The sequence below is a fragment of the Saimiri boliviensis genome, chromosome 4, assembly GCF_048565385.1.
Source record: "Saimiri boliviensis isolate mSaiBol1 chromosome 4, mSaiBol1.pri, whole genome shotgun sequence".
Classification (NCBI taxonomy): Eukaryota; Metazoa; Chordata; class Mammalia; order Primates; family Cebidae; genus Saimiri; species Saimiri boliviensis.
This window is the reverse complement of record NC_133452.1, coordinates 33,180,524-33,202,099: the sequence shown is the minus strand read 5'-3', so window position 1 is coordinate 33,202,099 and position 21,576 is coordinate 33,180,524. Positions and strand designations below refer to the sequence as shown.

The following is a 21,576-nucleotide window of genomic DNA, read 5'->3' as shown; positions in this document are numbered from 1 at the left end:
TGGCAAAACCTCATCTCTACCACAAATACAAATTAGATGGGTGTAGTGGGACATGTCTATAATCCCAGCTACTTAGGAGGTTGAGGTACAAGAATCACTTGAACCCAGGAGGTGGAGGTTGCACTTGAACCCAGGAGGTGGAGGTTGCAGTGAGCTGAGATTGCACCACTGCACTCCAACCTGAGCAACAGAGTGAGACTCTTGTCTCAAAAAAACCCAAAAAACAGCCAACAAAAAAATGCAGTATTCTCCATTAAGATGGTCTCTGCAGAACCCTTAAGATATACAATAGTCATCCAAGATAACCTGGGGCATTGAGAAAAATATACTGACGTTCCTTTATTCTTTTTTTTTCTTCATCCTCTTTCTCTTTTTTTGAGACAAGGTCTCACTCTGTTGCCCAGGCTGGAGTGCAATGGCACATCGTGGCTCACGGCAGCCTCAACCTCCTGGGCTCACGTGATCCTCCTGCCTCAGCCTCCCATATAGCTAGGACCACAGATGTGCACCACCACACCTAGCAGATTTTTTTGAGTTTTTGTAGAGATGGGGGTCTCACTTTGTTGCCCGGGCTTACCATCTTTCTTAACCTCTGTTCCTCCGAGGAACAACCTGGATGTTAGCTGTCTGACTGTTTGAATAGAAGGCAGATTCTACTTCAGGTTACAGCTGGAGAAGTGACTGGAAATTTAACACGGCAGATTATCTGGTTTGTCAACACAAAATAAGAATTCTTTAGAAGTTATCAAAACAGTATGTTGAGCGTCTTTTTAATTTTTAGAGTGAATATGACACAATGGATAGCTTTAGAACAAGCTAACATTACTACAGTTCAGGCATGTGCAACTGGTACAGTTCAGTAGTACATAAACGACTCAAACAAATGTACTATAGGTCAGAAACTTAACTTACAAAATAGTCAATATTATAACCAACACAGACAAGTAAAAACCATTGATCTCAGATTCTGCACACTTAAAAAAACATAAACTTTATACAGTAATTGAAATTACGCATTGCTACTCATATTATTAGAGCATCTAACAAACACATAGAAGCCTAAAAAGTTATGGTCACATTTAGGTTTTGTTCCAGTGGTGCACAATCATATGAAATGTTATATCTGTTTTGTGTGAAATAAACATTTGGCTGAAGTGCAATAGCTGCTGCATTAAAAATATTTCCATAAAAATGCTGAGATTAAAATCTTCCTGAACATTAGTGTTCTAATGTCCAGGATTATTTTGAGAGTCCTTATGAAGAGTCCTTAAAAATTATAGAAATAGAAGTAGTTAGGAAATTTCAGTGTGTTTTGTCTGTTTTTTGTTGTTTTTTTTTAACATGAGTAAACAAATACTGGATGTAAAGTGCAGCTCCTTTCTCCTCTCCCTTTGATTTTCCCGCCCCCAAGAAGATCAGCTCTGTATTAATTTTGAGAATTTCCACTGAAGATTAAATTGAGCAACAGTCAAGTCTGTTTGTTTCGAAAGTCAATGATGGCCTTCCACAGTGTGCACAGCATCCCGCCCCTGTTGAAAGACATAAAAACATGGTGAAGAGAACATTTCATTGGAAAAATTGCCCTTGAAACAGAAAAGTGACTTCTTAGCTTTCATCTGCTCTGGTCAGAACATGAAGATCCCAAAGTCTGATCAGTCATTATGTATTCTTTTTGTATATATTTTCTCATCATCCCTCCATTCCTTCCCTTTTCACTCCCACAAAGTGCCATGTCCCAAACCATCATTTTAGATTTTCAACATTTTTGAAATTTGTCTTTATAATAGTGGGTATAATCGTTATATGCTTGGCCTTAATCAATAAGAAATTATATCAGATTATACCAGGTTTTTGGGGGCCAAATCAGCACCTCCTCAAAATATTTATGAAGTATAACACTATCATGAACGAAATAAAAGCACTTGTTTAAGGCAGCTTTACAATATCTGCATGGACTTAGTTTGCATATTATTAAAAAAAACCTTCCAGTTGATTTTTCACTCACTAATTCAGAAATATTGGTTATTAGAGCCCTCAAAAATAGTATGTTCCAACTAACTCAGTTTACTCAGAGCAGCTAAGAGCTAGAGAGCTCTATCCAGAACTGCAAAGCTAATTAGAGACCCAGCCTAGGTAGGTAACTCATTTTGCTTGATCTTAGCCTGGTGCTCTTTCCATTGTGACAACAGAAAGAAAAGTGGTACCTTAGTCTCAAGCATTTTAAGTCATCACGTGTAACATAGTAGAGAACATCTACTAGTGTATAATCTTCAGCCAAAAACTGTAGAGAAAGTAAAATACGCACAAAAGTAAGATGTTTTATAAAACTTTAACAGCAAAACTCTATTCATAATGTAAATATTGACTATAATTAAAAATAAATGTAGAAGAAAATCTACTAAAAACATAATATTCCAGGATTTTTAGGGAAAGGGCCTCCCTATTACTCAATAAATACAAAGAAATGCATCCAGGCCGGCTGCAGTGGCTCACTCCTGTAACCTCCACATGTTGGGAGGCTGAGGTAGGCAGATCATCTAAGGTCAGGAGGTGGAGACTAGCTTGGCCAACATGGTGAAAATCAGTCTCTACTAAAAATACAAAAAATTAGCTGGGCATGGTGGCACGTGCCTGTAATCCCAGCTACTTGGGAAGCTGAGGGAAGAAAATTGCTTGAACCCGGGAGGCAGAGGTTGCAGTGAGCTGAGATTGCACCACTGCACTCCAGCCTGGGCAACAGAATAAGACTCCGTCTCAAAACAAACAAAAAACAAAAAAAGAAATGCATCCATATTGACTTCCAAATGCGAAAAGATTACAAGTGACACTGAACTTCTGAATGGTCTGCTAATGAACAGATGAGACTCACTTGTAATCACATCTGCTGTTCAAAAGCAAATGCTTGTATTTAAGAGTTTCAGCACTAGGCAGCTTTGCTTTTTCTCAAGTGGATAATAAGTTCTCCTGGAAAGGTACAGTCTATGCTTACTTTTTGAACTTATTTTTTCATGGTTAAGCAAAGGCACTTGACTATACTTCACCATAAAAGCAGAGTCCTAAATTTAAACTGAACCTTTACATTTTTAAATTTTTACTTTTTTTTTTTTTTAAGAGAAACAAATTCTCACTATATTGACCAGCCCGATCTCCAAAACCTGGCCTCAAGCAGTCTTCCTGACTATGCTTCTCGAAGTGTTGGGATTACAGACATGAGCCACTGCACCTGGCCTGAAGCTTTTATTTTTAAATCGAATAAAAAGGGCATAATTTAGTAGATTATCAATTACTATTCCTTAATTGGGATTTGAGCCTAAGTTAGAAGACTGTATATTCTGGAGTTGTTTAAATTTATTCAGCTGTAACTTGTTAAATGTCAATTTCTAAGGTGGCCCAAAATTCTATTTAGTTAATCAATAAAGTATGAAGTCAAAGGAAGAGAGATCTTTATTCTTGGTTATTTTTAAAATTTAAATATAAAACAAATTAAAACAATATGGTATTAAGAGGCCCTTTCTATTAAATATTACAACCTTTTAATGTATGCCTATGTGTTCATATAATCTTAAAACAAACGCTATTCATGCTCATTACAAAAGTCTATAGTGGCTGGTGCAGTGGGTCACACCTGTAATCTCAGCACTTTGGGAGGCTGAGGGGCAGATCACTTGAGGTCGGGAGTTTGAGACCAGCCTGGCCAATATGGTGAAACCCTGTTTCTACTAAAAATACAAAAAATTAGCTGGGTATAGTGGCATATGCCTGTAATCCCAGCTATTCAAGAGGCTGAGATAGGAGAATCGCTTGAACCTGGGAGATGGAGGTTGCAGTGAGCTGAGATCACACCACTACACTCCAGTCTGGGCGACAGAGTGAGAGTCTGTCTGAAAAAACAACAACAAAAAGTCTATATGGAGCAGAGAGGAATTAGATTATTATAGGTATAATATGGTTTGTATAGAAAATGGTTCTGAAATAAGTTCAACTAGATTCATTTTATTAAGTAGCAATAAAATAGCTGCTGCCCAGTGGAGTCTAATAATGTTGAAAATAATTAAACATTTAACAAACAGGCCTGGTATGGTGGCTCATGCCTATAACCCCAGTACTTTGAGAGGCTGAGGTGGGAGAATTGCTTGGGGCCAGGAGTTTAAGACCAGCCTGGGCAACAGAGCAAGACTCCATCTCTAAAATTTTGTTTTAAATTAGCTGGGGATGGTGGTTCATGACTGTAGTCCCAACTATTCAGAAGGCTAAGGTGGGAGGATCCCTGGAGCCCTGGAGGTCAAGGCTGCAGGGAGCTGTGATCACTGAACGAACTCCAGCCAGGGTAACAGAGCACAACCTTGTCTCCCAAATAAAAAAAATTAACAAAGAATTAGAAAGAAGAATTTTTTTCGGTTAGTTCTGTCTTGATGTTTTTTCCCCATTCTTTCTGGTTTTCATTTCAAACATATAAAATTCCTAAGGATCTCGGGGCCACAGAGCTTTTGCCTGCCCCATTGTCTCTGTGCACACTACAGCCGCCTGCACAAAGTTCTTCCCTTGCCTCCCTCCCACACCGCTCCCGAGCATACATATAACTGGCCTATTTATTCCCTCATTCATCCGCTTCTCCAAGAACCTTCCCCAGCCTGTTTCTCCCTGTCTAATAACACCTGATAACCTTTTTCTTCATAGAATTTGCCAGTGTTGAATCACATCTGTATTTGTGGAGTTACCTGATTGTCACGTGCCTACCCTGGTCTATAAGCCTCAGGAGGGCAAGGCTGGGTCTGACTTGCTCACCCATGTATCCCCATGCCTGTCATATAGCAGGCACTCAACATTATGAAATGAAGTGAAAGAATACTTGTCCCCCAGATATAGGTGATGGGGAGGAAGGCAGCAAATCATGCTGCCATGTGTGTACCTGTGCAACAATCTTGCATGTTCTTCAGATGTAACCCAAAACCGAAAATGCCATTAAAAAAAAAAAAAAGAATACTTGTCCCACAGGCAGTTTTATTTACCCGGCTTATAGTGTCTTCATCAGCTCCATTTTCTCTCAGCCAGTCGGTAAGTTCAGAATCTTCAGTATTTGTGCCAGGAGAATTTAGGTGAAATACAGGCAACTCAGGAATTTCTAGAACAGAATTTTGGGAAGATATTCTTAGTTTCCCCTAACGACCCTCACAATCAACAGACATTTACTGATACTTTACAAGATTTTGCTCTATCAGAGAACAGTTCATAGAAACAATTGAGATTGACAGTATAAATGATAATATGAATAAAACTCAGACTAGTGAATTTACTAGTAAACAAGGAGCAAAAGCAATAATAAAATGATACTCCTACATTATACTTTCATATCAATTTTATGGTTTCTTAGAATAAACACTGTGTACCAAAATTATACTTTGTGTTTTCATGCAATAAAGATAAACGCAATTAGCAGAGAACTATATAATTATAACAATCTCTTTTTCTACTATGGAAAAGCCATGTATTTAGACAAATAACTATGAATTCTGTTTCCCTCTAAATGGGCTAAATGAGATTCTCCCAACCTATGCCTTTTTACTACTATATCTTTATTCTATTCAAGCCTCTTCAAGTTATAAGGCAAAGAGCTAGAATACACAGAATATAAATGCAAAATGACAAAAACTAGTATTATTTTATTACAGTAATCTCATTGTGAAATCTTTAAAGAAAGACCAAAAACATGGAGAGCCCTAAATACCTCAGTAATACATAATCTCAGGAAAAAATGATTATGAATAATCTATTTTTGCTGCACTTAGAGGAAATGCGTTTGCTACAGTTAAAAATTGGACTTTTTTAAAAAAGCAATCCCCACTTGCAGTCATGGCAGAAGAGACAAATGCTGACTTAGCCGCAATGAAAACTTCTTGCTGGCTTTCTTGGCTTTTTGTGGCAGCCTGGCTGAACAGTATTACTAAAAAATTTGCTGCTATTCACCTATGGGTTGGGACTTAAGCTTCAGGTGTTTAATTTCTTGGTCTTTTTCTTCAATAGCTCGATGAAGGAGTGCTTGTAATTCTTTCTCTTTCCGAACCAATTCTTCCAGTAATCTGCAGAAGAAAATTACATTGCTTGACAGGTAGTAACACAGGGTGATCTTTTCTTTCTTTCTTTCCTTCTTTTTTTTTTTTTTTTTTTTTGAGACAGAGTTTTGCTCTTGTTACCCAGGCTGGAGTGCAATGGCACGATCTCAGCTCACCGCAACCTCCGCCTCCTGGGTTCAGGCAATTCTCCTGCCTCAGCCTCCTGAGTAGCTGGGATTACAGGCACGCGCCACCATGCCCAGCTAATTTTTTGTATTTTTAGTAGAGACGGGGTTTCACCATGTTGACCAGGATGGTCTCAATCTCTTGACCTCATGATCCACCCGCCTCAGCCTCCCAAAGTGCTGGGATTACTGGCCCGCGCTCGGCCATTGATCTTTTATTTCTATGTTTATTTTTTAGCTACAAGGTCTCATTCTGTTGCCTAGGCTGAGTGTAGTGGCCCGATTATAGCTCACTGCAGCCTTAAACTCTTGGACTCAAGTGATCCTCCTATCTCAGTTTTCCCAAGCAGCTGGGACTATAGGCCTGCACCACCATGCCTGGCTCATGTTTTTTTTTTTTTTTTTTTTTTTTTTTAAGAGACAGAGTCTCATTATATTGTCTAGGCTGGTCTCTGAACTCCTGGCCTCAAATGATCCTCCCACCTCAGCCTCCCAAAGCTCTGGGATTATATGTGTGTACGTGTGCCACTGCGCCCAGTCTAGGGTAACCTTCTAGACATGAGCTATAATAAGCACAGGCACCCCTGATTTTATTGAAATACAGATTCTGGTCCAGTGCGCCTGGGGTGACTTCTGAGACTATTTCTAATAAGCTCCCAGGTGACACTGACGTTGCAGGTCCACAGATCCCCATGTCCAGAAGCAAAGCTTTGGAAAACTCTGTGCTTGCCGACAAGAATTCAAAACCTCCACCACAGATTGTCTGCCAGAATCTTCAGAGGTGTGTTCTGCGATTTCTTTTTACAACCATAAATGTCAAAAATATAAATATGGGATACAGGTATTAACAGACCCATATTTCACATGTATAGACCCCCATCAAAAAAGTTGGCAAATGTGCATAATATCATAATCAATGCAAATCAGAAAAGTACTCACTTTTCTTAAAGCATGAAAATCTGAGAAATAGTCATAGGTGAGGTCACCTAGAATATCTGGCACATAACAAATTCTCAATAATCATTCATGGTTGTTGCTATAATCGTGATTGTTGTTACTATTATGCTTCTCGATTCTAAGGGGGTGGGGGTGAAACGGGTACAAGGATAGCTGTGTTCCTGGTACATTCAGTTCCTAGTTGGCATCTGATGCAGTCTCCAAAGAAACAAGGAGAAACTGTGATATTCATACAAAGTTCTTACCCATAGAAGGTTCGCTATGTAACTGAGAGCCAACTGGTAACCTACTCACCATTTCCAATAGAATTTCTCAAAAAAAAAACATTCCAAGTTATGAAAAGAGATGCTCTAATTTTTCAGAAAAGTATCTTGGTGGAACTTGGATTCAGAAATAGTAATTTAAAATACATAATTATTAAGATTACCAAGATAAATTGTTGCATAACCTACAGCTCTTAACAAGCCTCTATTTGTTTCTTCTGAGTATTGATAGGCTTAACTCAAGACCATGTTCCATGGAAAAGTCTGTTTCTGCTTCACTTGACATACTCTGAAGTCAGCATCGTGCAGCTGACAGACAGATCTGGGCTTGTGTCCCGGTTCAGCCCTGCACTTCCTGTGTTAACCTTGGATGAATTACCTAATGCCTCTGGGCTTTAGTTTTCAAATCATTTGTAAAAAAGAAAAGTAAGCTTCCAGAAAAGATTATTGTGAGCATTAAATTAGACAGTATAGGTAAAGGGTCAAGTGCAGTGCCTGGCCTTTAATAAGGACTATTCTTTTCCTTGCTGCCTCAGTCCCTGGAAAAGAGGCGTTCCAGGGCTGAATGGGAAGGAAACCTTCCCGGACCCCCAGGCTCGACCCCATTCCTACAGGACATAAAGATGAGACCCTTAGATAGGAGAAGGGATCCCCGCAGAGTAGGCAGCAGAGGTAGGAAAAAGTAAAACACAATGAGAGGTAGACAGAGAAGGTGGGTGGAGGAAGATAGGTTAACAAAGACAGATTCGGGGTAAGTGTGGTACACAATTAGGTGGATGAAGCAGCATGAACTGAAAGGTAGAAGAGGGAGCAGAGGGCTGGAGAGAGGCTCCTTATCTACTCCAGAACAAATGCGATCCAAAGAAATGGGCAGCGAGTTCCATGTGAATGTTTAAGTTGGCAGTTTTTTGATCCGGTGTATATTTTTGTCCTTCTTGCTAATTTATATATATAGGATAGTGATGGTATCGTCTTACTGTTTTCTCAAGGAATACAGTTACGATGTCTAGAGTTTAACCTATGTTTGTCTAGACTATGTAATTTATTTTTACCTTTTGTTAAAGTGAATGAACTATGGCCTGTGAAGGACTCTGAACTTGCATATTTGAGTCCTCGTGGACAAACTATAACCTAACTTAACAGACAAGATTGAAAACCTAACTTAGGAGAATGCGTCTATAACAATAGCTGAGTCTTGGCTAATCCCAGCAGCCAACTTCAACCATTCATACACTGCTGAGTGTTCAAATAAGGTGAATGCCAACCTGTAACCAATCCAGCTCTTTCTGTACACTTCCAATTCTGTACATCACTTTACTTTTTTTGTCTATAAATTTGTTCTGGCCGCAAGGCATCCCTGGGTTTCTCTCAATCTGCTGTGATTCTGGAAGCCACTTGATTCACAAATTATTTTTTTCTTGTTCAATTAAACTCTGTTAAATTTAATTTGTCTGAAGCTTTCTTTTAACACCTTAAACACTAGAACTTTAACATTGGAAGCAGAGTACTAACAGTCCACCTCATTTGCTCCAAATTCAGGTCTTGGAAGTATGTATCTTAACAACAATCCAGCCCATCAATTTTATCTCTACTTTTCATTTAGTTAGTAGGGCAATATTTTGAAATCAAGGCAACTGTCAGCTTTTCTGTTCCAGAAGAGTATGGCAGGATCTGCCATAAGGTCAATTTTTAACCTTGGATGGGCGGGAGTGGTGAGTTGGATTGGTGGGTAATTCCAGAAATGCAGGATGGGGAAATTAGATCAACAGGCAGCTCCTCCTGAGTTAGCTTTTTGTTTTTGTTTTTGAGACAGGGTTTTGCTCTGTCATCCAGGCTGGAGTGCAGTGGTGCAATCATGGCTCACGGCAGCCTCAACCTCTTGGGCTCAAGTGATCCTTCAAGCTGAATCAGTGATCATCCTAAATATTCTAAGCTTACAATTTTTAATATGAGAGCAACCTTTCCTAAAAAAGGTTTCCACACTTACATTTCATTCCACAACCTTTCCTAAAAAACCTTTCCACACTAACATTTCTTCTAGATTCATTTTGTAGTAGGTATGCCTTTGTATTTCAAGTAGTATTCAACTGAAGATTAGAAGGACCAATATGGACAGGATGGGTCCCTTATTTCAATCACTTGGTTTTTCTACTAAATCAGCTGCCCTTTCTTCAAATCATATGTGAAGCAAACGTTGTCTATCATCTCACTTTTCTGCAGGTGATGGAGACCATGGGAAATATTACTGAAAAAGGAAAACAAGAGGCTGATTATCTGTATATTTCCAGATTCTAATGGAAATATGTAGAGGAAAAAGTGTAAATGTGTAGGTGGTTGTAGAAACTAAATTATGTAATAAAGAAACGTGAGTAAATGCCAGTCTTTTCAACTGAGATGGGCAGATGTGAAAAGCAGGCCTTCAGCTAGAACCAAGAGACCCTTAGGAGAGAAAGAGGAAGCCATGAAGAAAGTGGCCGGAAGCCCTGAGGGACTGCAGATGGCCCAAGGGTGGTGGACAGATGGTGGCACCAGGGTGGTGAGCACAGGCTAACCAAATAGGCCAAGGAGAGAAGGGAAAAGAGTCGTGTCTAGGCTGCATTAGGAGAGGCAGATCCTGTTGACATAAGCCAGGTTACTGTAGACAGGAGGTTTCAGGGCCAGAAAAGCAGATATACCAGCTCTTTGGTAAACAAAGTAGCTTTACTATCTGTGTAATTCTAACCGGAAGTCATGGGCGGGAAGGGGTCAACCGAAACAGTAATGAGTGAACTTTCCTCCTCCAGAGTTCACAGCAGGAGTCCAAACAACACCACCACTCAGGACTGGGCGACAGAGAGTAACTTAGAGGCAAGTGACTAACATGGACATCTTCCATAACGAATGGGGTGTTATCCTTGGGCTCTTGCTTGAGAAGAGGAAGAAGGAGGGAGACCAAGATTTCCATGAAGTCTCAGAAGACAAAAGACCCCAGTTCTTTCCCATTAAATAGTAGAGATGGCAAGAGCTGCGTTTCAGAGGACAAGATTGAGATATGCAAGTCAGAGAGCCAATCTCCCTTTATTAAAAAAGACTGCTCTATGCACATCATAGAAGATATGTCTTACACTATCTACTTAACCATGCAACCATGTTTCTGAATATAGGGTGAGCTTTTACTACTTGTACTCATTTTGGTATATAAGCTTGCCTTTAAAAACCTAAACTTTATGACTGGAAATAAGATATTTTTAATCTCCCTGGTGAACAACTAGAGTTTTCAATTAAAGTTTCTAAATATTTGAACAACTTTTGTTGATTAACTTAAAAAAAGTTTTTTAATGCAAACCCAGAGTCATAAAGTCAGTTTCCCACATGTCAACTGTAGGCAGCACAGGAAGTTATAAAAATTCAGACCTTGAACTATATCAACAACATCTGTGGAGAACAGGAAACATTTGCTGTTAATTTAATAATCTGATCCTGTGGGTTCTATACTACCAAATTATCAAAGGCAAATTATACTCCAGATATGGTACAGTTATATTGAAAATAAAATAGAATCACAAAGGTGGTTAACTATCTTCCTTTTTAGGTTCTAAAATACAAATCTTTAGCACCATTAATTAGTTTTGTTCCCTCGACCTCGTGATCTTCCTCCCCTACAAAAACTTGATTGGGCTTTTAAGAACTGAGCTTTCTGTTCTTTCAAGTATCTACTGGAAGGTACATTCTGCTCTGAGCCTGTTTCTTAGTCTATGAGGCTACAATGAAGCTACTGGAAAAATCTCAGGGCCCTTGCAGATGAAGAATTAATAAATGCTGCTGAAGAAGGCTTAAATGGTAGAGGCAGAAAGTGGTATTTGACAAACGAGACTAAACTAAACCTGTTTTGTTTATAAAGAAAGGCATTCAATCAAGTTTCCATGAATGGGATAAGGAAATCATATTTTGTAGACCAAAAACACATGCTCTTCAGTAAAAGTAAAAGAAAAGAAACCAACCCATGTCAGCATATGACTTACCTATTGGTTTCTATTTTCATCCTCCCAAGCTGTACATTCAGTGACCGGTGAGCACTCTGGGAATCATGGGACACAGTAGAACTGAGCGTGCTCACACCTGAGGTAGCCACGGCATCTTCAATGACAGCCTGAGGTCTTCGGACACTTTGATTTGAGGGCTGTTCCTCATGGTCCTCTTCTACATCCAAGTCTTCTTGATCGGCAGTATCACTCTCAGATGCAAGGCTAAAATGTGGCCTTAGTTCTGTTTGGCATAATATCAATAGTAGTGTTTATAAAATATGACTCACTACCTTAATTTCTTAAGCTATGAATGCCACCCCTCCTGCTTGCTATCAATAAGATAAATATTCTGAACTCCTTTTCCAAAAGTTAGGATGGATTTCTGTGCATTCATTCAGATTTGTTCTTCTACAGAACTTGCAAAATTCACACGATATGATCTAATTCAAACAGAAAGAAAGAGTGGTCTAATCCAAACAGAATGATCTCATTCAAGAATGATCAATACATATGTACTGAATGATCAATACATATTCACATTGCATATATGTGGGGAAAATGCTAGAAATCTAAAAGAAAGGTAAAAAACTTTCAAGAATATTTAAACGTGTTTATACAAGGAAAGTTCATTTTCAGATTACATAATATCTGGCAACTATTAACTTACTTAGAGTTGAGGAAGCTGAGATCATATAAATACACTTGGATATACAGAATGCTTTCTGCCTGTAACATCCAAAATATAAGGGGATACAGGGCAGGTGCTGAAAACGCCACGCACAGTCTGATACTCAAAGTTAGTAAAACTATCTCTCTGACTGTTAGACTGATTTCTCATGTGTGTTCTCCTCTGACCTGTTGACTGACCATTGAAATTTAAACTATAAAAGTTACAAGTCTCCAACCTAAACATATTGTATAACATGAGGCCATCCGCGTGTCACTTCAGAACTTGGATGATACTGTAAACCAAAAATAAAATTCTAAGTCCCCAGCTGACTGAAGAACCACCTACCCCTAGGCCAAGGGGGATCCCCAAGAAAACCTGAAAAGCCTAGCTCAGGCCATGATGGGAAGAAAGGTCAGATATGCCTTGTTATACCCTCCTCCCTTTGGAGTTTAGGCACAACTGACCAAACAGCATTACCATTAAAATAAAGATCATAAGGCTGACAAAACAGACTGTTGGTAGCAATAAGATGCTAAATTCCAACCTGACTCTAGGATAGCATCCCATGACAAACAATCGGCCATAAAGGCAATCAAAGTATTTTGCCCCAAAATACATTTCTTTGACGTATTTGGGAATGGTCCTGCAAAGTCATCACTTGTGGGGGAAATCTGCATTCTGTAGAGAATCCCCTTCTCATTCCAGGTCTTTTCCTGATCCAGTAGACATTCAACTAAGAGTCTTATATTTTTAAGGTCCAATAAGAGATTTTACCCTCTCTTCTCTCCGTATGTAGCCTGTTACTTAGGGGCTTCATCTACATAACAAGAACCTTCGCTTCCACAATAGCCCTTATCTTAACTCAAGCATTTCTTTATGCTGACGTCAACTCTTCAGGCAAAGCTTAACTCAACCAATTACCAAGCTTTGAATCTCTCTATGACCTGGGACGCCAACCACCTCCCCACCTCCCAATCCCCAGCAGATGTCCTGCCTTGCTGGGCCAAAAGTATATCTTACATATATTTATTTATCTTTGCCTGTAACTTCTGTCTCTCTAAAATGTATACCACCAAGCTATAACCCAACTAACCCAGGCAAATGTTTTCAGGACCTCCAGAAGCTGTGTTATACGCCATAGTCACTCATATTCGGCTCAGAATGAACCTTTAAATATTTTAGAGTTTGGCCATTTTTTGTCAACAATATCTTCCCGTAAGAAAACATATTATAAATTGTGATTAAATCCTCAAACTTGGTCCACAAAAAGGAATTCTAGTCATAATTTAAGTGAAATCAGCGTAGCAGAAACATTGGATCTTGATTTCATATGCTTCGGCACATAAACATTTATTGGATCACAGAACCTACTAAAAATCTGATTAAAGTCACGAAAACTCTCCCTAAAAGAAAAACGCATTCATGCAACATTTTGCCTAGAATTCCTGACTTTACCTAGATTTTGCTATATCTGCACAGATTCCCTGAAGCCTCTCCTAAGTCCATGAATCATAGGTTAAGAGCCCCTTTGTAGAGGAGAGGAGTCTAGTGGGAGAAATGGAGGACCCCATGCCACCATTCTTATGTGGGCACTTTGGCAAGGTCACCAAAGGCCTGCCAGCCAAATCCTGTAGGTAACTTTCTGTCTTCACCCTACTTGACCTGTGGACAGTATTTTCCTCTAAATCTTTGGCTGCTGTTTCTCTTCTTCAGAGCCTTTTTATCTACTACCTGCCTCCTTTTTAAGCTGGAACCTGGAATTCTATCCCTCAATTTTTTTTTTTTTTTTTTTTTTTTTTTTTTTTTTTTTTTTTGAGACGGAGTTTCGCTCTTGTTACCCAGGCTGGAGTGCAATGGCGTGATCTCGGCTCACCGCAACCTCCGCCTCCTGGGTTCAGGCAATTCTCCTGTCTAAGCCTCCTGAGTAGCTGGGATTACAGGCACGCACCACCATGCCCAGCTAATTTTTTGTATTTTTAGTAGAGACGGGATTTCACCTTGTTGACCAGGATGGTCTCGATCTCTTGACCTCGTGATCCACCCGCCTCGGCCTCCCAAAGTGCTGGGATTACAAGCTTGAGCCACCGCGCCCAGCTATCCTTCACTTTTTAATGTTTCTACTTTTTCTCTATAGATGAGCTCATTCAACTCCACGAAGGTTAAGTACTTCTGATATGTAGATGACAAACTCTATACCTCTAGCCCCTCTCCTGTTACATCTAGAACTTCCTGTACATTACTGTTGGGTAGGTAACTTAAATTCAACAGTCTAAAGAGAATTCATCATCTGTTGATTATAACAAAAACCAGAGTGTCCTCCTTCAAGACCAAGTTTACATAGACCTGGCTTTTTTTATCCCTCTTTTAAAATCCTGTATAATGGTTTTAAAAACTGCATTACAGAAAATTTACCATCTTAACCATTTCTGAGGGCACTGTTCAGTAGTGTTTAGTATACTAACAGTGCTATGCAACCAATCTCCAGAACATTTTCATTTTGCAAAACTCAAACTCTACCCATCAACAATTCCTCATTACTCCCTCTCCTCAGTTTCTGGAAACTACCATTCTACTTTCTGTTTCTATGCATTTGACTACTCTAGATACCTCACATTGATAGTGACAAGAGACAGACAAATTCCTAGGCAGACAGGGATCAGTCTCCAGTGAAACCTGACCTTCAAGCCAAGGACGTTTAATGCCTGAGAACCAAGCTGCCAGTTCTGGATAGAGTCCACAAGCAGAGTGAGACTTTCTTTCTCCATCTTACTCACTCTCTCTCAGTTGATTCCTTGTGAATGATGCCTTTTAAGCAATCAAATGATGCTTTTCCCAAGACCACCCATGGGCCAATCAACACACACTTCCCCATTCTAAGCCCATAAAAACCCCAGACTCAGCCTCACAGACGGCTACCCAATTTCAGGTCCCCTCTCAATGCTGAGAAGTTTCTTTCTGTCACTCAATAAAATTCTACTCTGCTTTACTCACTCTCCAGTGTCTGTGTACCTTATTCCTCTTAATCATGGGTCAAGAACCCAGAACTCACTGAACTGTGGGAGTGAAGGAACTGTAGCACTCCTGCTTGCCAAGCTGTGGGCAACAGGAGTAAAAGAGCTGTAACACTCACTCCCACTTGCTGAACAATGGGAGAGAAGAAGCCACTGGGTGCTACTCCCTCCCATTTGAACTACAGGAGCAAAAAAGCCAATAAAATTATGAAATCATATACTATTTGTCTTTTTGTGACTGGCTTATTTTACTTAGCATAATGCCCTCAAGGTTCATCCATGTTGTAGCATGGGTCAGAATTTCCTTCCTTTCTAAGGCTGAAAAATATTCCATTGTATATATACACCACATTCTGTTTATCCATTCAGCTGTTGCTAGATACTTGGGTTGCTTCCACCTCTTGGCAATTGTAAATAGTACTACTATGAATATGAATGTGCAATTGTCTCTTTGAGATCCTTCTTTTCATTTTTTTGAATATATACCCAGAAGAGAAAGTGCTGGTTCACAAGGGTGCTTGCTTCTATCTTTAATTTCTGAGAAGCCATTATACTGTCTTCCACAGTAGCTGTACCATTTTACATTCCCGACAACAGTGTACAAGGATTCCAATTTCTCCATATCCTCACACTTTACCTCTTAAGGCTAGCCAAACGTCACCTCTACTCTCTCTCATCTCTCTTTCCAAAATCCCAGTTCTTAATTTATTGATAGTAGGAGTAAGTCAAAATCATGTGTTTTCGTTTTGTAAACCCAACACTGATTGCAGGGGTTAAACAAATTAGGTTTTCAAAAACTGTTGGCAGAATGTAAGAGTATTCCTACTAGGGTTATTTGTATTTAGAAAGCAATAAAATAACTTTAAAATAATTCAAGAAAGTGTGATTCTAGATTAAATTAGAAGATAAGATTAGGCCTTTTAAAACTGCCTATATTCTTAAATTTCTTTTATGATTTCTAATCTGAAATTTTTAAATAACGTAAAAAGCTTTGTAGTCCTGTTGACTATAATCTCACTTTTAGGGATGGAAAATTTCTAATCCTATATTTAAATATCCTCTTAATTCTGTAAACTTTAAATCATCATTTTATGTATGTATATATGACTTTAAAAATTCTCTGAAATAATTTTTAAAAAGTATAAAACTGTAAGCTCATGCAGTGCTTTGTTATTTTGGTCTTTCATGGTGGCTCCCTGAGTACATATCATCAGATTAGAAATTGTAAAATATGCAAATGACATAGAACATCTGGTCCTTTTTCTCAAAGAGATGACAATCTAAAGGAGAACTAGGGCAAATATACAGAAGAGTGCTGACAGCACATGCAAATATAACATAAAATTATAAGTACAAATTAATATAGTTACAATTATCTTAGATTATCTCAGGTATAGACCTAGTTATATATAATTCACATGTACATTGAGAAGGTTAATTTTATATGTCAACATGACTGGGCTAAGGATGGCCAGATAGCTGGTAAAACATTATTTTGGATGTGTCTGTGAGGGGTGAGGGTGTTTCCAGAACAGATTAGCATTTGAATCAATGCAGTTAGTAAAGAAGATGCTGATGTTACATGGTGGAACTTCTCGGCTTCCATAACCACATGAGTCAATTCCCATAATAAATCTTCTCACATATCTCCATATATCCTATTGGTTCTATTTCTTTGAAGAACCCTAACATGTACATGTAGTAAGAGCGCTAAGGGGTAAATAAAGTACATTTGCAATGACTAAATTCAGTGGTAGTTTACTCACTCACTGAGGAATTCATGGAGGCTGAAGGGCCTACGCAGAGTTCTGGAGGAGGGGAGCCTTAGCTTGATAGAGAAAGAAGAAGAGGTATTTGAGAGAAGGAAGCTCAAATGGTGGCCCAGGACCCTCTGGGAACAATGTAACGCAGAGGGGACTATCAGGAGAGAGCCATGTGTCAGGAGAAAGACTGGGACTCAAGGGGTCTTAAGCCCATGTGTGGGTAAGTGGATCCAGTGCATGTTTCCAAAGCAGCATGATGAGATCAACAACAAAACTTCTCCCACTCAAATGGTTACTTCCCCAGAGGAAAATAACTAGACCAACTTTCTTTTTCTTTTCTTTCTTTCTTTCTTTCTTTCTTTTTTTTTTTAAGATGGAGTCTCGCTCTGTCACCCAGGCTGGAGTTCAGTGGCACGATCTTGGTTTATTGCAACCTTTGCCTCCCGGGTTCAAACAATCCTCCTCCCTCAGCCTCCCAAGTAGTTGGAAATACAGGCGTGTACCACCACACCTGGCTAATATTTACTTTTTTAAAAAATACAGATGGGGTTTCACCATGTTGGCCAGGTTGGTCTCGAACTCCTGGCCTCATGTGATCCACTCACCTTGGCCTCCCAAAGTGCTGGGATTACAGGCATGAGCCACCATGCTTGTCCTAGACCAAGTTTCTTTTACAGAGGGTATATCTGTTGCTTAGTAAGATCATAATACTTTTGAGTGCAGTGTATCACATCTGTGTGAGGCTCCTTGTACATACACAATGCTGTTCAATTTACATTAATGTGAACTTGGAGCATGTGCTTGATTCATGCAATTGGTGGTAATATCAAGTGCTTGAAGCAGCTTTTAACAATTATTGTTAGTATAGGAGGTATGCTTACATGATCGATACTCTCACCCTAGCACTGCCGTCATAGCCTCTGTGCTCAGCATTACTCCATCTGGTCACCCACAAGCAGACTGTAATAGAGGACTAATGACAGATATTTAATGCTGCCAATAATCTAAAGGCTGATCCTTTTTGAAAAGTGAGAAAACAGTCTGAGAAAAAACAAATTCCTAAGGGACTTGTATGGGACTCTCTGTTCTGTGTGTTCCTTTTGGAAAAAAGATTGGATACTTTTTTTAATTTTTATTTTGAAATAATTTTAGGATAACAGAGAAGTTGTAAAAATAGGGCAGAGAGTTCCTATATAGCCTTCAGCAACTTGCACTAGCATTAACAGTTTATATACTTTTGGCACTATTATCAAAACCATGAAATTAACATTGATACAATACTATTTTTTCTTTTTTTTTTTTTAGACAGGGCCTCACTCTGTCTCCCAGGCTGGAGCGCAGTGGCACAATCTCAGCGCATTGTGGCCTTGACCTCCTAAGCTCAACTGATCCTCCTGCCTCAGCCTCCCTAGTAGCTGGGACCACAGGCACACACCACCATGCCTGACTTACTTTTGTATTTTTTTGTAGAGATGGGGTTTCACCACACTGCCTGGGTTGATCTCAAACTCCTAGCCTCAAGCAATCCTCCCAACTCAGCCTCCCAAAGTGCTGGGATTTAGATGTTGAGACACCACGCCTGGGCTTTGATACAATACTATAATCTATGGACATGATTTGAATTTCACCAGTTTTCCTACCAATGTCCTTTTTCTGATCGAGAATCCCTCGTTACAGTTAGTTGTCATGTCGCCTTAGTCTCTTCCAATCTGTAACTAGTATTTCTTTGTTTCTCACAACCTTCACCCTTTTGAGGAGTATTGTTCAGGTTTTCATACAATGTCCTATTTGGGGTTCACTGATGTCTTGTTGTGATTAGGCTGAGGCTGTGCATTTGTGGTGAGAACACCACAGTGTGATGCCATGTCCTTCTCAGGGCATCCCATCTGGAGGTGCATGACATTGACGTGTCTTCTTACTAGTGATGCTTATGTTTATCATTTGGTTCAGGGGATGTCTGCCACATTCCTTCACTGTAAAATTACTGTTTTCTCTTTGTAGTTAGTACATATCTTGCAGGGAGACACTTTGAAAACCCTTCACATATCCTGTTTCTCCTCATTCTTTTTCCGACTTTAGCAGTCATTGATGGTCCCTGCCTACAATAATTATTGCTGTGGTGTTTGCCTAATGGGGATTTTCTGTCTTTCTCATTCATTTTCATTTATCAATCGAAATTCTACTATAACAAAAAACTGACCTTTCTCTTCCATATGTTTATTTATTCAATTATTTATATTAATATGGACTCATGGATGCTTCTTTTATTCTATAATCTATAATCCAATATGATCATTATTTTATTTTATTGTTCAGATTATTCTGGCTTGGACTGTTTGGAACATTTTCAGGTTGGCTCTAGTGTCCTTTCAATAAATCTCCATCCTTTTTGACAATTTCTTATTCCTGGCACCACAAGGTGTTCCAGGCATTCATTCATTCATTCATTCATGACATGGGATCTCGTTCTGTAAATTTAATTAATTAATTAATTAATTAATTTATGACATGAGGTCTTACTCTGTCACCCAGGCTGGAGTGGAGCAGTGCAATCATAGCTCACCGTAGCCTCTACCTCCTGGGCTCAGGCGATCCTCCCACTTCAGCCTCCCAAGTAGCTATGGGCATGCACCACCACGTCTGGCTAATTTATTTTAATTTTTTTAGACGATAGGGTCTTGATATTTTGGCCAGGCTGGTCTGAAACTCCTGGCCTCAAGTGATCCTCTTGCCTTGGACTCACAAAGCCTTGGGATTACAGAGGTGAAACACCATGCCAAGCTACAATCTTATCTTTTATTTCCCCTGCTTCCAGCCTGGAATAAACCACTTCTCCAAGGAGACCTGATTCCTTTTATTGAGGAATGGCATTTAGAAACCATGATTTGGGTCTTCTCAGCAGACAGATAACAGGAAATGAATGTATAGTCAAGTGCTGTATAATAACATTTCAGTCAAGGCTGGATCGCATATACTACAGTGATCCCGTAAGATTATAATACTACATTTTACTATACCTTTTTTTATGTTTAGACTCACAGATACTTATCACTGTGTTAAAACTGCCTACAATATTCAAATAGTGACACACTATACAAATTTGTAGCCTGGAAGCAACAGGCCATACCATATGGCCTGGGCACGTAGTAGGCTCTACCATCTAGGTTTGTGTAAGTCCATTCTGTCATGTTTACACAATGACAAAATTGCCTAAAGACGAATTTCTCAGAACACAACCCTGTCATTAAGCAATGCACGATTGTACGCAATGGTAGACTTTTTAAAATTTGTGGTCTTCTTTAGTGTGTCTTCTGAAATGGTAGGTTAATTGTAGTATCTTATATCTAAAAGGAATTTTTATCAGGGGCATTTGAAGACCATCTTAATTCCTGTAATTTCTTTATATCTTAATTACATAAGAAATCTTTCAGACATTTGGAAATTTGATGGACCTGTTAAATGACTGAAATCACTTCATCTCGTCCACATATTTCATCATTTGTGTATTGGTATATGGTGTATATGGACTTCTCTTATCCTGAAGGAAATACAAAAAGTACAGTCCCCATGTAATTCTCCTCTAAATTTTCCACTTTTCAAAAATAAATGTTTTCAAACAGTAACTTCCATTGAAATCAGAATCTCCTAGAGGCCTCAAAGAAACCAATTTCATGGTGAAAGGACAAAGCCCTTCCTTTAGCAAACACTTTTAATAAACAACGTGCCTTGTTCTGCACACGGTTGATCACTGCCCACTCCTGGGACACTCCCGCAAGGACAGCTCCCTCTCCATAACCTCTCTGTTGCTTTCCCTAAACCTAACAGAGTTTCACCTACAGTTACTTTTGCTTTTTAAACTTTCTATTTTGGAAGAATTTTAGATTCATGGAAATGTTGCAAAGACAGTACTAAGAATTCCTGTTTACCATCCACACAGTTCTTCCTAATACATCTTACATAACTATGGCATGTTTTTCAGAATGATGAAATTAACATTGGTATAATACTATTAGCTAAACTGCAGACTTCACTCAGATTCTCAGTTTTTCCCAAATATTCATTTTCTATTCCGGATACCGTATTATATTAGGTAATCATTACTAAAAGGAAGTTTTTTTTTTAAATTATGTAAACAGATCATTTATATGCTATTTAAATTGTTTTAAAATATACTCTCTTTTTCCTTTCTTCATTTAAGTGTCCTTAATTTAGGTTGCTACTGTGTTTAACACGTGGTCCATATCTCTTCTTTTCAGTGACACACATTATTCCCCCTTTATCCCATAGGTCTTTTGAACATCTAACCCCTCTATAGTACATTCCCTAAAACCAGCCTTATCCTGGTTTCAGATAAAGCCTCTGAATATAAGTATTGTTTGACTTCCATAGAGCATGAATTTCTTAGGTTCACATCCAGCTACTAATCAAGTGCTTCAAATCCTCTATAGAATTTTTTTCTAAGTTTCTACACTATGCAAAATTTCCACCCTAATTTGTTATAATCAGGTGAAATCATTTACTTATTGTTTCAAACAAATACTAATCAGAGATACACTGTTTTCCAGACACTGCGCGGGACAGTATGCTAGGCTCAGCTCTGGTGAGGCTAACAGCTATTAAACTAGAAACAAAAGTAGTTTCAGGTTGTGGTGTCAAAAATGGGTGAAAACCAT

General features: G+C 39.0%; 1 protein-coding gene across 3 annotated transcripts in view; it reads right to left on the bottom strand.

Annotated features, from left to right (window-relative positions):
* Positions 1–742: 742 nt before the first annotated feature.
* Positions 743–21,576, bottom strand: part of MAP3K5 (mitogen-activated protein kinase kinase kinase 5) — a 236,862-nt gene continuing 216,028 nt past the window's right edge. For all 3 annotated transcript variants that reach the window (XM_074397398.1, XM_003932483.4, XM_074397397.1), the window contains 5 exons: positions 11,457–11,700; positions 5,965–6,077; positions 5,010–5,122; positions 2,205–2,281; positions 743–1,529 (listed from right to left, as the gene is read on the bottom strand). In XM_074397398.1, the coding sequence (XP_074253499.1) occupies positions 1,469–1,529; positions 2,205–2,281; positions 5,010–5,122; positions 5,965–6,077; positions 11,457–11,700 (608 nt within the window). In that variant the 3' untranslated portion in view covers positions 743–1,468. The remainder of the gene's footprint in view (positions 1,530–2,204; positions 2,282–5,009; positions 5,123–5,964; positions 6,078–11,456; positions 11,701–21,576) is intronic.